The sequence below is a fragment of the Leptodactylus fuscus genome, chromosome 8, assembly GCF_031893055.1.
Source record: "Leptodactylus fuscus isolate aLepFus1 chromosome 8, aLepFus1.hap2, whole genome shotgun sequence".
Lineage (NCBI taxonomy): Eukaryota > Metazoa > Chordata > Amphibia > Anura > Leptodactylidae > Leptodactylus > Leptodactylus fuscus.
In genome coordinates this window covers 25,871,396-25,888,040 of record NC_134272.1, presented here as the reverse complement: position 1 = coordinate 25,888,040, position 16,645 = coordinate 25,871,396, and the positions used below count along the sequence as shown (strand labels likewise).

The following is a 16,645-nucleotide window of genomic DNA, read 5'->3' as shown; positions in this document are numbered from 1 at the left end:
TAGCTTTAGTTTATTTGACTTTCATGTGACTAGGGCTGTTTTAGGACAGAGCGATGGCTGTTTTTGTGTTTTCTATTGATTCCCTGTACCGGCAGGGTATAGCATTGCTGATAAAAGAAAAGCAGAGGTCTTATAAAGTAACATGTGTTTGAAGATCACTCCAAGAGATAATGTTTAATCGGTGTCGCAACGTTGTCACACAGACATCTAAAAATCACGGTATATCCTCAGTACAAAAGAGGGAGGTGAAGTTCAGGAGGCGGGGCTTGGCTTCGATTTATTAAATGCCCACATCACGGCAAATATCAGCAAATGTGACCCTGGCTCCAGCCTCTTTCCTACAAGCAACTCTGCAGGCGAAACATCTATCCCTACTTGCTCTTGGAGGGCTGAACGGCTCTACAGGCCCTAAAGATGACTCGGATTTTGTCTGTTTTTAAGGGTGCCAGGGCAGGGCTTCTCAATGCTTCTGCCCAGCACCAGTATGGCTTTGCCAAACCTGGTCTCCGCTTCATGAGTGTTAAGGTATCATTATTTTATTTTATGTTACTTGATTTTTAGCTTTATTTTCTATTGCAATTTTACCTTTGCCTATATTTAATATTATACAGATATTACAATATTTTAAATATTAATTAGTAATATAAATAGAAAACTAGATGCTTTACCCTTATCCCGTACTGCAGGATGTACATACAAGTTTGCATTAGTGACAATCTATTGCTTGGATTCTCTGTCAATGAGTAACTACTTATAGTGTCTACTTAGCTTGTCATACAGTGAATTTAGGGATGGGCACAAATCTTCTTGCACATCATTCATCATGTCTCTGTTACTAATAAGAAGTTTTCTGCCCTTCTCAAGACTGCATTTAACCTCTCAGTTCAATTACAAGGCATTTCACTCCAATAATTCCTTGCAACCACATAGTAAAGTCCACACAAGTGAGAAAAGTTAACTCAAATCCTTCATTTTGGTTGAACTGGTTGAGTGTCTTTTGTCTGTGAGGGTATGTTGACTTTCCCCTGACAAATAATGTGGGGGGGGGGGGGGGGGGAGATTTAGTCTCATTAGATATCAACATTTGACATTGGACACTAGAGTCACACTAAACTTTGGGTTTCTGTTCTTTGGGTCCACTGTAAAATGGAAACCGTGGACATGGGGACTATAATAGGGTCCGACGAGTTTCCACCCAAAATCATTGAAAAGAAAAAGTCCTGCTTGCATGTTAAGTGGAATGGGGGACAGAGTCCCCAAACAGTTACACAATACTGGTGTGACCGCAACCTGAGTTCTCCTGGGTGATAAATCGTTGTCAGGGGTATATTCCTTTCCTGTTCCCCTTTCCCCATTGAAAACACATGCATATTTGTCTGACCTCTGTTGAAGGTGGTTGGGTTCCTTTATGCTAAAAAGAACATTCGTTCCAATCTATCATGATGCAGTCTTGAGATTTTGTGCTGTCCATGTGTACAACAGACTGCATGGGCCGCACACGGACCCAGAATAGTGCATAGTGCAATTCACAAAACTGGAACATGAACTTGGAGATCGTAGAAGACAATTGTCCACCATGGCTTCCCAGTTCGTTTCCTCTACAGACATACAAGCTGCCCCTATGCATGAAAAATCATTGATGCAGCTCAGACAATTTTTTATACATTTATGTGAACCTGGCCGTAGCTGTAGTCTTCTGATGAAAACCCTTTCTTAGAGTTAAGCTTTCATTGCAAGGAAATTTGGGGCCAGGCATATATGTAATACATGTATGGGTTGTGTCCACCTAAATCACAGTCACTGAATTCTAATCTGGTTCATAGAGCAGGGCCCTGAACATGGCATTGTACATTCAGACTAATATAATATGCTAAACATTCATTTTTACATCTTGACATGTAATGCTATCCTGATAACATGCCATGAATAAGATTACAACCTAATTGGGAATTAGGTTTTTTAAGCTATCGCCCATATGCAGAACATTTGAGATTGCTGCAAATTATCAAATCTGCAGCAAACCTCATACAATACCTGCAAAATTGCTGCAGATTATGGATGCCAATTCAGAGTTGACTGCAAAATTTATGGCAAAATCCAATTGTAATACATGATTGCTATTTTTAATCCTCAAGTCTGTATCAAAGTAAGTAAATAGGTTTTGTCTATCATGACCATGCCCCTCCTGTTGGGGTCAAAGTGAAATCTGATGCATTTTTTGAAATTTGCTTGATACAGCATTTCTGCAAAGGCCAAGGCCATACTAGATCGGGAATACTGATCCAAGTAGGGAAAAGGTAGACTTTGCAGATCAGTACTTTGCATTCTGGTGACTATATATATATATATATATATATATATATATATATATATATATATATATATATATATACTCCATTGTACACTGTAGAGCAGGGGTAGGGAACCTTCGGCTCTCCAGCTGCTGTGAAACTACAACTCCCAGCATGCTCCATTCACTTCCATGGGAGTTCCAAGAACAGCAGAGCAAGAATGAATGCTGGGAGTTGTAGTTTTGCAACAGCTGGAGAGCCGTACGTTCCCTACCCCTGCTGTAGAGTCTTCCTCTATCTTTCTGGATTTTTCTTTTGGTTCTTCAAATTCTGGATGAAACTTTTGCTTTTCTATTATTTACTTAACACAATTTTTTTTTTTAGATTTTTACTAGTTACGTATTTATTTCCTAATCATATTAAACACAGGCCTACAGGCGATAGATAAAACTTTATATAACGATCATTGATGTTTTCTGCTGAGAAAACTGGCCAAGCAAATGGAAGTCAATATCTGTAATACATATTTAATATTTCATGGGAATTTATATTAAGAATCATGTCTGTAATGTATTATTTACAGTAGGAAGGTTTGCAAAAGGGGCCTGTTCTATGCACTTAGCAGTCTGAGTGGTATGTCTATGTAATACGGCCCCTGTAGTCTATTGGAGACCATACTGTACCGCTGCATAGCTGATATTGTTGATGAAGGCCTCAATCATTGTTACTTGTAGATTCATATGGATACAGTGTAACACAGTGGGAACAAGCACAAAATTCTAAGTAGTATCTCCATTGCTAAATGTACAGTTATATCACTGCTCATCTAAGTATACTGAAAATATACCGCCAATATAAGTGACATTGCAATGCAAAAAATACTGCTCTGTAATACAGGGATTTAACTCTTCTTATTCAGGCACAATCTGCCAATTTAGTGCTGGAAGATGGGACAAAAATCAGAGGCTACTCTTTTGGGCACCCGGCATCAGTAGCCGGAGAAGTCATCTTTAACACTGGACTGGGCGGGTGAGTTGAAGCTCCGCTGTATTTCTTAGTCATAGCACATCAAAACTGGAAGAATTTATCATGGAAATATATCTATGAGTCTAAGGACCCTTGCAGATGACCGTGGTGTGGGTCAGAGTGCTATTGTCTATTTCACGGATAGCACACTGACCCATTCTTTTCTATGGGCCCATGATTTTCTCGGTCCCGTGTGCAGGCCGACAGTCCGGGCTGCATCAGATAAGACAGGTCCTATTCCTGCCCTATTTTGCTTCTGTGACTCATATACATTTAATGTAAGGAGCAAAGCTTTATTCTGTAACCAAAAACCTTTACCCCAGTTTGCCTTTTGCAGTTTTTCATATCAGAGAAATTTAACGGGATTGTATGAGATTAGAGAAAGGGACTTTTATTTTATAGAAACAATGCCACTCATGTGCACAGGTTGTATCAGGTACTGCAGTTCATTCACTTTTAATATAAATTTTCAGGCTCAATAAATCACATATGCAATAAAAAATTGACATGTACGGCATAGGAAACTTGAATGTGATATTGGAAATGCTTCAGTCTGTTGGTATCCACTGACGGTATCATCATAGTTGGTGCCAATTCACATACAGTTAAGATTCCAGCGCTTCTACCTCTGTAACAGCCTGATATATATGTACTCACTATGCTATCTTGTCTCGTACCCACAGATATGTAGAAGCTTTGACAGACCCAAGCTACCGTGGACAAATTCTTACCCTTACTAACCCGATCATAGGAAATGGAGGGGCGCCTGACACCAAAGCGTTGGATTCCTATGGTCTGATGAGATACCTTGAGTCCGAGCATATACAAGTGAGTGCAGTCACAGACTTTGCTTTACCTCTCTCCTATATTCTCTTATATCCTCTGTTCTCTGTGTATTGGCGCGGTGCCTAGACTAACACTATTACATGACCCTTGGAGTATCTGCCTGTAGCTCCTCTGATGATCACTCATCCCCTGATATCTCCTGCTCAGGTGGATATGGGGTGTACATATACAGATATACGCCAGGTCCTATTCTTAGGCATTATGGACTGTAACCAATCATGTCTTTGCCTTGCAGGTGTCTGGGTTACTGGTTTTGGACTACAGCCATGAATATAGTCACTGGGGGGCAGTCAAGTCCCTCTCGGAGTGGCTTCATGAGGAGAAGGTTTGTATAATAGGACACAATAAAATGTGATATAAAAGTAAGATAACCCTATATAGTGCAAATATCCTATAGACTCTACCATAGCAACTACTGGCCCTATAGTAATAGCAGTGCATGCAAACTGATAGACAATGTCTATGTGTCCGGGAAAAGCATTTCAGCAAGGGGTTATCTGAAATATACATTTTCTGGCTATGTCTGGCAGTTCTATGGAACTAAACATAGTGGCGGTGCGCATTTCAGCCCTGCTACTCCATTGAAACTAGGGCGCAAAACACCCCTGATCTAATGATCAGTAGGGTCCCATTGGTCAGATCCCATCAATTAGCAAATTAACCCCTATCCTATAAAATATCCAAATCTATTCTCCAGGATTTGCATATTTTTTTTACCCAGAATCCCTTGCGGAGCAGGAATGACTTGTAAGTCTCCGTACGCCTATGTAGGCACACACTCTCCCTAATGTGTATGATTATCCCCTGACCCCTATCCTATAGGAAGGGTAGGAAGTAGAGATGTAGCAGAGTTAACCCGAATTTCTGAAATTGGTTAAACTGCTGCAGTGTGATATATTATCACAGAAGATATTGTATAATATGATATAATATTGTAATATATATGATATATATGAAGCTAGCAGGGTGCTGAAAAAATAAGCGTCCTGTTGATTTTGCCACAAATTCCACGACCTGAGATTCCCTCCATTCATCTAGATCTAATCAGCAGAGGAAAGAAGACGAAACGCATCCCGTCACGTCTAGACCGTGTGAATGTACTCTTGAGCCTTTTGCAGACGACCGTGGCTGTGTTCAGTGTGATATTCGTGAAATACATATATGAGCGTGTACACATGACGATGAATTACATGGTGCCATGTGCGGGACGACAGTTCGGGCCACAAAATATAGAACAGGTCCTATTCCTGTCCAATTTCGTGGCCCTACTTTCGTGGCTCCTATTCATTTCATGAAAGGGACAATGGAAGCATGGCTCGGATGCAACAACAGGACTGACAGTTCAACTAAGCATAATTCAGACCATCACAGGGTTAACTTAAAGGTGTTTTCCCACCATAGCACTTTCTTATTTCTTTTTGGTGAGGGAACGGTTCTCCCGTTCTGTAATCAAGGCGACCTGGAACATTCTGATGGCTCAGGTCTGCCATAGTAATATAACTAATGAAGCCTGCAAGGTAGGCCTCAATAGGTGCATGTTGTATTGCAGTCTATGGTACAAGTGATCTAAAGATCACAGGGTCAATCCAACTAGGAGGCTAAAAAAAAAATCTAATTTTTTAAAATTAATGACCACAAAAGCTGGAAATTGCTTTAAAATTCCCAGCCAATCGTCTTGTTTTGAGCGCACAAAAATGAATTTTCCGCTAGAAAATATTTGTTTTGTGAAGTTTTCCCATAAAGGTCCCCAGCCTCCCTGATTCATTTCTTGAGCTGAGTAAATTACTTTATTTCCATCAAAACATCAAAAATACAGCAAAGCAGGCGTTCCAAATCAGTCTGTTGGGATGTCTCTCTCGTCGATGAAAATGAGCAACTTTCAAGCTTAAATGAGAACTAAACAGAGGTAATGGCGTTTATCAGGCTGAAATAAACAGGAGAGCTGAGTGCTGGGATCAGCCATGTTGTACAATATCGCCATCTAGTGGCCATCCTCTACTAATGCAGCAGGACTACCTAAAATTGACTTTGCACCAAAATGCGTTGTGTTTAGAATAGATATTATAACTATAGCGCACATCATATTCACTGTAGTATGGCATGACCTATTTTCTCTACTTGTTAGGTTCCTGCAATTTGTGGAATTGATACCAGAATGTTGGCGAAAAAAATTCGGGACAAGGTAAGTCTGGATTAAAGGATTGTCTGCTTTAATTTTTTTTTTTTTTTAGCTAGATGGGTTGTCTTGCTGAAACTCCCATTCAGTCAATTATAATCTGCTGTTATACAGATATCAGAGGAACCGCACACTGAATAGCTAAAGAGAATATGGGTGCTAGCAGTCAGAGAGTCCTGCGACTCGTATACAGCGTAAACAAAATGCTGCTGCACACCGCAAATAGGTGAAAGGGTGAAACAAATTTATTATTTTTAGTACATTAATACGCCATGGATTGATTTGACAAGCATAAAGAGAGTACTAGATCAAAAAAATAAACATAACGTTTCGGTCATATTGGACCTTCATCAGATCGGATCTAGAAGAGAAATGACGACAATATAAATATAACTAGAGTAAAAAATAAAAAATGTTATACACAGTATGGCACATAAATGGGCGTAATGACCAAGTGAATGGACAATAAGATAAAAAAAAGGGGGAAAAATTATGAAACATAAGAGCCAAAGGTGGATAAAGATAAGGGGAATAGCAGGAAGTAACAGAAAAACAACTGAAGAAACCAAAATATAGATGGAGGATGAAACAGGAGTAAGCACAGAAATAGAGCAGCTGTCCCAGTAGAAGAGAGAAGTAACAGGGAAGGGGGGGAGAAAACAGGCAGTGTGAGACGGCAGGAGAGTGGTGTAACACACCTGGAGTGAGAGTAGAGATAGCGGATACCTGGTAACAGGGGAGACCACCACCTACCTAGTATGGAAAGCAGAGTACGCAGCAGGGTCATGGCGTGCTGGGAGGTAGAGCCAGAGGGGTATAAATATGTCAGGATGGCGAGCGGAGCCAGTGAGAGCGGCGTTCGGGAGCCACGCCGCCCCCCGGCCCGACGGCGCGCTAATGCCGCGGAACCGGAAGTGGCGCGGCCGGAAGTGCCCATGCGTGTCACCGATGCGTTCCACCGGCGACGCGCATGCGCACTCATGACCATGCGCGTAACTGAACAGGGAATAGCGAGACAGGTGAGGAGAAGTTAGAGAAAAGCAGGGACGCTAGAAAGAAGAGGAAGAAACATGTATATAAGAGAGTGAGAGAATGAGGAAAACAGAAAGATCAAAGAAGAGAGGGAGTGTATATAAAGAAGCTTTAATTTTATTTTTTTTTTAGCTAGATGGGTTGTCTTGCTGAAACTCCCATTCAGTCAATTATAATCTGCTGGGGAACTATAAAATATTTAATTGCCCTACAGCGCCACCACAGGGAGAATGGAGTATTGCATAGTCATACTTGAAATCAATGCACTTTGTATAAGGTGCAGATCAGGTTAGTCATTTATAATCTGCTGGGGAGCTAGAAAATATTTAATTTCCCCACAGGGAGAATGGAGTATTACATAGTCATAGTTGAAATCAATGGACTGATTGTATAATGGGCAGATCAGGTTGGTCAGATCCCAATTGTAGATTCTATCCACTCTGGATAATAGATGGTGGGGATTACAGAGGGGTAAAGATCCACACTGGCACCCCAGGATACCAAAACTATAACTGATATGTTTCTATATTCAGGGCACTGTACTGGGGAAAATCGAATTTGAAGGCCAGCCGGTGGAGTTCACTGATCCCAACAAGAGGAACTTAATTGCAGAAGTATCAACTAAGGTGAGAAAAAACATCTTCATTGCTTCCAGAACCCTATTGGGCACATTCATTGGACACACAACCCTGTTCACAAGATTGGTGGGATCTAACACCTGAACATCTGTTTTCAGCAGCGTCTATACAGGGAACAGAGCAAGAAGCCGATAGCTTTGTTATCTGGGCAGTGACTCGTTGAATGCATTCTAACTTCGTAGCATTTTTTTTCACACCTGCCTAAAACATTTGCACTCTACCTTCTCTCCTTAGCAGTGCATTTCTAAGACGACTCCATTCCACACTATAAAAAGTGTCTATGGTTGGTATAACTTGCTCCTTAGCCTGCCTCTACTGTCCTTGCCCTCTGTATAGTCTTATGTGGTGAAATAAATGTCAGGCCCGGTTCACATCTGCGTCCAGTAGTCCGCTTGGGGACCCCTAAACGGAATATCAAATGCATTAAAAAGTGGTGAGCAATGAAGACACAAAGACCCCATAGACTATAATGGCGGTCCGTGTGTTTTCCGCACAGTGTCCGCACGAATCAAGAACTACTTTTCTCTCCGCATAACTTGTGTGGACACCCTGAATGGAATACCAAACGCAGATGTGAACCAGGTCTTAGATATTATGTTAAGTTTTATCATCAAATTTCATAAATTATCATACATTTCACTATCACTATAGAATAATATACAGAGGGCAGGGACAGTAGAGGCAGGTTATGGAGCCAGCCATTGTTAGTATATACCAGACACATTGTGGGGATAATGGACTCTCCTTACTAATGCTCAATTTGAGTGGTGAACTGTAATTTTATAAGATTCTCACCCCCCATAGCATAGTCTTCCTTTTCCTTTGCACACCATTCCTATAGTCCCAGGTCACACAATAAACAGTTAACTCATTACGTCATCATGGACCAAACAAAATTCCTGTTGAATTTCTGATTTTCTAATATATTCCCAAGCGGTCCTGCTCATACTTGTGTAGGGTTTTCTTGAAGGCTGTCCATCCAATTATCTCTATGTTACAATCCCCCTAATAAAAGCGCCAGGTCATGTAATTTAATGGTCTATTAGGGAGTTTAGCTGTCAGAATAAGTTAAGAAGCTGACACATTTCCAGATGATCTGGGACACAACAGGAGGAATATTTCATAACTCCAATTTGAAGGCTTTAAAAGCCATCTCGAAAAATAAAGTTGACAATAATGAAATTTACCATTGGCAATAATTAGCGAGCGCGGTAATCTGTCTGCTCCGGTGATAAACAGCCGCTTAATATGAACCAGCGTGAGCTACATTTCTTTTTACCAAGAGCCAAAAATTGATTTCTTAACATCTGCTTCAGCCTCTTTCATTAACACTGTGTTCACACCAATAAAATAGTCTCTGAATGTTTTTGTTGATGAGCTTGTGAGAGGGAGCGGATTAGATGTTTCCAGCGACATTGTGTATTGAAGAGGTCCCCAGCCTGTTTTAGCTGGAGAGCGACAGTCACATATAATAAGTGTTGTTAAGAAATTAGGTATTGCAGCAAAACATCCATCAAAGATCTTGTTAGACACTTTACTGAAATCAGATAAACATAACTTTGAACCGACGCCGTGAATTGCTGCACTCCCCCGCTGCGGCTATTTAAAGGGACGTGTGCTGGTGACTGCAGCTTACCTTGGGGGTGTGCATTAGGCTGACTGCTATGGGATTATGGGAAGAATATGCAAATCTGACTTCCATGATGTAATTAGGAAGCCAGTGCCTCAAGTATGCACGCCAATAGAGGGCGTTCACTGAGAATGTGCAAGTCTGTCTTCCATGATGTAATTAGGATGCCAGTGCCTCAAGTATGCACACCAATAGAGGGCGCTGACTGAGAATGTGCAAGTCTGTCTTCAATGATGTAATTAGGAAGACAGAGTCTCAGTGAAGACATCCAATAGAGGGTGCTCTGTTTAACATCATGCCGACCTTCTCAGAGGCCTTTGTTTGCAATGATGTTGGGATTATACCAGATACGGTCTTCTCAGCCAAGGACAGCTGTTTCGATGTATTTGCATCTCATCAGCTTGGCGCAGAGAGGACTGATCTGGCAGAGGTGAGAGGCTTAGATAGGGTTGAGGGGATATCGTGCTATGGGATTGTAACATTAGCATTTATGGTATAACTATAGGGGTCGTGGTGGTCGCAGCTGCATTGTTACCCAGAAGACAAGGGGATCCGCAACACACTAGAGCTAGATATACATCTTTGATCTCCTTTCTAGCGTCCCTTGATGGCTGAAATTCTGTGTATCATAAATTTTTGACCCCTGCCCTCTGATGAGTGAGATTTATGATGCACAGCCTTACACTGACAGAAAAGAGAACATTAACCCTTTCATGGAAGAAATAGCAGTTTGTCAACAGCATAGGGAGGGATTCTAGGGCGGAGTATGATTTTTCATATGGTCACACCCCTTCTGGGCACTTTTGGACATACCACTCCCCCTTTTGTGCACATAAACTGTTTAAACTATATATAAAATGCATACTGGCATTATGCCAGGTCAAGGAGATTTGTCAGCTCATCTGGGAGTCCAAGAGGTTACCCTTTTTTTGGGGGAGCCTTCAAGACGTTCTGGGAGAGGAGACAAGTTTACACGTAAATGGATGCCAAAAGCATGATGTGAATGGCCACTAACAAATCAAAATAGGGAGAGGTGGTATAGTGAACATATAAGTTCAGGGGTTGGATGAGGAATAGGCAGAGCGCATCCTTAGGGGATGGGAGGGACTGAGGGTATGAAATGGGGGCCAAAATACGAAACCATTGACTTGAGCAGTAACAAAGCATGTGCAGTAACTGTTTGCAAATATAGACTGAAATCAGTCCAAAAAAGTTCTTTTTGGTCATTAGGACACTTTCATTCAGTTTATCTTTCTTAGCCACTTTATACACATGGAAAGGGCTACTCATCCTGACTCGCTAGCCCTTATACATATATGACCATTTCATGACTACAGTAAGAGACATAACTGATGTCAGTATTCATGTGAAGTAGCGAGTTTGTGAATGGGGTAATCTGGGGATAGATATCGACAGTGAGAGACGAGGATCGCTTTATAATACCGTTTTCTTGCATTTTGTTTTAGGAGGTGAAAGTATATGGCAAAGGGAATCCTGTTAGAATCGTGGCCGTGGACTGTGGAGTGAAGCACAACATCATCCGCCAGCTGGTAAAGGTAAGACACCACTTGTATCCTGCTCTATGGGAAAGAGTCAATGAGATCCTGTATCAGAGCAAGAATTTAGACAAGGGGAGGCGTCCCCATCCCAATAGGCCCTATCTAACCCGTGAACATGACGTCCTATTTGCATAAGCACTGCAAGATTAGAAGACTATATAGGGAAGAATCCGTCCTTAGATAAAGTCACTTATCTCTTCTTCAAGTGTCTGACACTCCTGTCTTACTTTACAAAGACAATGATGCGTTAATCTGAATGTAAATGCCATTTTTCTGATATCAGAGAGGAGCAGAGGTGCATCTGGTTCCCTGGAATCACGACTTCGCAAAAATGGAATATGATGGTCTCCTAATCACAAGTGGACCTGGAAACCCAGAACTGGCCCAGCCTCTAATACAAAATCTCAGGAAGGTTAGTGATTATTTTGTTTTACAAACCTTCTAAAACCAAGCCTATGACTTGTTATATGAAGTCTGATTGTCTTCTTCTTTTTCAGGTCTTCAACAGTGACCGCCCTGAACCAGTGTTTGGTATCTGTATGGGGAATGAGATTGCAGCTTTGGCAGCCGGTGCTAAGACATATAGGTTGCCAATGGCTAACAGGTATGGTAAATGGTCACTAACTTTTCAACAATCTTTACATTGATCAATAGCACAAGTGAATATAAGAACCGCCTTCCACATTAAACTGAAATCTCTGCTGCATATGTCTTGATCTCCCAAGATAGACTGTCAGGTCATTGAAGTATTAATTACATTTGCCCATAGAAGTCTAAGGAGAGGAAAAGGGGAAAAAGGGAAGAGGGTAGAGTAAGGGCGGGTTCACACCTGCACCCGGTCGCCGCTTTCGGGTTTCCGTCTTTTGCGGAGAGAAATTGGACAGGAGACGGAAACTGGCAGTCAGTTTTCAAACCCATTCACTTGAATGGGTTTGCAAAGTGACCGCCATATGCGTCTTGTGCCTATCGGCATTTTTTTTTAACCAGACACAAAGTCGGACATGCAGGACTTTGTGTCCAGTTGAAAAAAACCTTGATTTCGCCATGGACGGGCGGGCACTTTGAAGACCCATTCAAGTGAATGGGTTTGAAAACTGCCTGCCGGGTTTCCGACTCTTGTCCAGTTTCTCTCGGCAGAAGACGGAAACCCCGAAGCGGAGACCGGGCGCAGGTGTGAACCCACCCTGAGAAAGACGCAGGCAAGTAAACTGTTGCAGATAATTGTAAGTCTTCTATCTCTCCCAAGTGCTCTAATGAATGAATCAGTCCATCTCACCTTGTCTGTGGTGCTCAAATGTTGCCCCTGGCTTGGGCTAATATACTGTAGATAGAAAGAAGGTTCCGCACTCCTGGATACAGTTAAAAACATTGGATTTTATTTCTTGAAAATGAAAACATGCAGCTGAGTTGCTGGACTGTGGATACAAGTTCTGATGTGTTCCGACAACAGTCATTTCTTGTATTGAGGACATGCTGAGATGAAGAAGTGTTGTTCAGCGCATGCCTTTAGCTATATCTATAGGGCTAAGGCTCTGGGTGTCATGTTTTAATTTTCCAGAAATAAATCCCAGGAGTGCAGAATCAGCAATCTGTTGTTTTCCCAAAATTTGGGTTTTAGGAACTAACACATATATTTACTATAGTACATATACTACATATAGTAACTGCATATGGACTATATCAATATTTTCAGAGGGCAGAACCAACCTGTTATGAACACAATGAATGGACAGGCCTTCATCACTGCTCAGAATCATGCCTATGGAGTAGATAGCAAATCCCTACCTGCTGGCTGGAAACCACTCTTTGTAAACATAAATGACCAGAGCAATGAGGTGAGCAATATCTCCAAACCTAGAATGTTTACCAGTAAAAATTTATCATGGATTTTTAGAACTATCTTTCGTGTTACAGGGCATCATGCATGAGACCAAGCCGATTTTTACTGCCCAATTCCACCCCGAAGCCAATCCTGGACCTGTTGACACCGAGGTATAGTAAATGATCCTTGATAATATAGCACTGTCTAAAAAGATATACTACAAGTATGTCCATCCTTACCTTTCATTTTGACTGGACGCATTCAAATATTTGTATCATTAGATGATCAACTTTTCAAAACAACATGATTTTGTGATATTCCGTCACAAGATATCTATACTATATGTGTCTCAGATTTTGCTGGCAAAATTGTATTAAATTAGTGATACTAATCAGATATTTTTTCCTGTTTTCAGTTCTTGTTTGATGTGTTCCTCTCTATGATAAAGAAGGGTAAAGGCACCACCCTGGCATCTGTCATGCCCAAACCTGCTCTAGAGTCTAAGAGAATTGAAGTAAGAAGAAACACTTCTTTATAAATATCTCTGCCAGAAATAATAAGTATTAGTAAAATCATTACATGCTTGAATTATCTTCAATTTTCATTTTTCTTGTTATTTAAACTTTTATGAATTGCGAATTGGGCATTATTACTAGACATCACATTTCAATCTATTCTAAATTAAAGACTTCTTAACTAACTACGGCGTCTCCATGTGAACAATAAAGCACTTTCTAATGTCATGCGGTTTATTTTACATCTTCTGATTTGCAGGTGTCTAAAGTTCTCATCTTGGGTTCTGGAGGTCTCTCCATTGGGCAAGCAGGAGAATTTGATTATTCTGGATCTCAGGCTGTCAAAGCTATGAAGGTAAGTTATCTACACGCATGATATAGCAAATACCTGTATTTCTCATAATATAATCCTAATCATCATGCTGCATTGTGCTGTTTCTCTGTATGTTTACTATACCATTATTAATGTCCATTGCTCTCATCCTTCATAGGGTGAGAGTGACAGACAGTAGTGATAGTAGAGTCCGATGCTGATGGACATTCATCCATCTGGTATCCATCTGCACTTACGCTCATGTTAAAAACATGATGTGGGCTGTGAGCGCCCCACGTTGGGCGCCAATTTCTGTGAGCACATATTGCAGTCCACATTATTAAAGTTATGCTAGCATAAAGGATACACTATATACACCACAGCTGAGTGTATCTTGTGCGTATCTCTATGCTAGCATATCTTTAATAATGTGGACTTCAATACGGTGATACTTAGAGTGGATTGCGCTCACAGGGGCTTTCTTCCCTTATGTTTTTTACTTTTTGGAAAGAATAAAAAGTTGCCCATGGAAAACATTTTTTGATGATGCAAAAGTAAACAAACATGACAGAAGAAAACTACCATTATGTTTATTTTTCTACATTAGCGTCAATGGGAACACATGCAGCGGGAGGGGGCTCCATCTGTATCCATCATTCTACTATTATCTACTATCCATCACTCTACTACTATCCATCACTCAATGTGTGAATTCCACCTTAATCATCCCAGAAAGTACAAATAAATGGACAAGTGGGTGTTACCATTAGGAGGTATATCACTAAACAGTATGACATTGTAAAATGAGTGCTGATACTACCAGCCTGTGTAGAGATATTCCTCTTTGACCATGGGAATGGTAACATCCAGTGGCGAATTTATTCAAAAACTTCTAGGAAGAATAAGAGAGGAATAGTAAGACACAGAGGTCTAAGACAAGATGCTCCAGAATTATATATGCAGAATATGAGTATTTATTGTGTCAGGAAAGTGGACAGGCTCTCTTTAACTCTATCTTTTCCAACAAGCAGTATTTACATGGCATTTAGAGATGAGCGAGTAGTATTCGATTGAGTAGGTATTCGATCGAATACTACAGTATTTGAAATACTCGTACTCGATCGAGTACCACTCGCTATTCGAATGTAAAAGTTTGATGCACAACCAGCATTGATTGGCCGAATACTATACAGTCGGCCAATCAACGCTGGTTCTTCTCCTACCTTTAGAAGTTTTCCCTGTGCAGCTTCCCGCGGCGTCTTCCGGCTCTGAATTCACTCTGTCAGGCATCGGGCCTGGGCAGAGCCGACTGCGCATGTCCGCTTGTAGTGCGGGCATGCGCAGTTGGCTCGAACTGCTCGGAGGATCCAGCCGACCCTCACTCGTGGACTTGGTAAGTATAATTTGATTGAACATTGCCTACCCCTGAAACGAGCATTTTCCCCCCATAGACTATAATAGGGTTCAATATTCGATTCGAGTAGTCGAATATTGAGGGGCTACTCGAAACGAATATCGAACCTCGAACATTTTACTGTTCGCTCATCTCTAATGGCATTGTTTCCATCACAAGAGTGGAACCATACGAGCCATTGACTTTTGCCTCCTTAGAACAGCAATACATCCAGATAAAACCTTCATACACCATTTGTTGCAACTTGCATATTGTTGTTTCAAACCTGTTAAAGTTGCATATTGAGGAAACCATGTATGATGACGGTCAAAAAGCCCAATAAGTTGTGTATAAGTGGCAATACATAGTTGTACACTGAATTGCAGTTTTGCTAGGTAAATATTCCATGTCAAAAAAGTCATAGTATTAAAATACATTAATATCATTCAGACATATTTTACTCTAACATTCTGTAATGACTCAGCTTCTTGACCCATGCTGTCCTCAGCACAAACAGAACAGGTCGGCCGCTCATGTATTAGATAGCACTCATTGTACTCTCGAGTTAGATTCTGCTTAATATTGACGTCTGACATAATCTACAGGAGGAGAATGTGAAAACTGTCCTTATGAACCCCAACATCGCCTCCGTCCAGACTAATGAGGTGGGCATCAAGCAGGCGGACACAGTCTACTTCTTACCTATCACACCGCAATTTGTCACAGAAGTCATTAAAACAGAGCGACCAGATGGCATCATCCTGGGGATGGGTGGACAGACTGCTCTGAACTGCGGTGAGTATATCATGTTAAGTCTTTGTCTTGTTTGTTGGATTTTTTTTTCCTTTCTATTGATCAAATTAATAGAAGAAGAATCTTGAAAAACCGCAAAAAACCCCATAATAGAATAATATCAATAGGAAGACATTACAAATGTAGCACCGCCATCCTTAACTAAATGACTTAATTCCATTAAGATAGACTAGTTACTAACCCTACAGGTATACAGCTACTAGTCCACATATAGGAACACACATCTTATACTATTTTGCTACCTTACCAGGTGTGGAGCTCTTCAAACGTGGCGTGCTTAAGGAGTATGGCGTCCGAGTTTTGGGAACTTCAGTGGAATCCATCATGTTTACAGAAGACAGGCAGCTTTTCTCTGACAAACTAAATGAGATTAATGAACCCATCGCCCCAAGCTTTGCTGTAGAGTCGGTAAGATTGCTTCAATCCATTAGATGATCAATGTAAGTGAGATTCATGAAACTAATGGACAATAAAAATTAAATAGTTCCTCAAGTCTGTTAATTAATGTTTGTCTACCTGTAAGTATCACCGGGAAGAAGGAAGGAGCGCACTCTGTACAGATTCATTATCTGTATAAAGCCATCAATACTA

General features: G+C 41.0%; 1 protein-coding gene across 1 annotated transcript in view; it reads left to right on the top strand.

Annotated features, from left to right (window-relative positions):
- The first annotated feature begins 414 nt into the window (after window positions 1–414).
- Window positions 415–16,645, top strand: part of CPS1 (carbamoyl-phosphate synthase 1) — a 60,170-nt gene continuing 43,939 nt past the window's right edge. Inside the window, exons 1-15 of the mRNA XM_075284940.1 lie at window positions 415–525; window positions 3,211–3,320; window positions 4,001–4,145; window positions 4,399–4,488; window positions 6,289–6,345; window positions 7,905–7,997; window positions 11,106–11,195; window positions 11,482–11,610; window positions 11,696–11,802; window positions 12,892–13,033; window positions 13,113–13,190; window positions 13,436–13,534; window positions 13,795–13,890; window positions 15,847–16,036; window positions 16,305–16,462. Of these exons, the coding sequence (XP_075141041.1) occupies window positions 415–525; window positions 3,211–3,320; window positions 4,001–4,145; window positions 4,399–4,488; window positions 6,289–6,345; window positions 7,905–7,997; window positions 11,106–11,195; window positions 11,482–11,610; window positions 11,696–11,802; window positions 12,892–13,033; window positions 13,113–13,190; window positions 13,436–13,534; window positions 13,795–13,890; window positions 15,847–16,036; window positions 16,305–16,462 (1,695 nt within the window). The remainder of the gene's footprint in view (window positions 526–3,210; window positions 3,321–4,000; window positions 4,146–4,398; window positions 4,489–6,288; window positions 6,346–7,904; window positions 7,998–11,105; window positions 11,196–11,481; window positions 11,611–11,695; window positions 11,803–12,891; window positions 13,034–13,112; window positions 13,191–13,435; window positions 13,535–13,794; window positions 13,891–15,846; window positions 16,037–16,304; window positions 16,463–16,645) is intronic.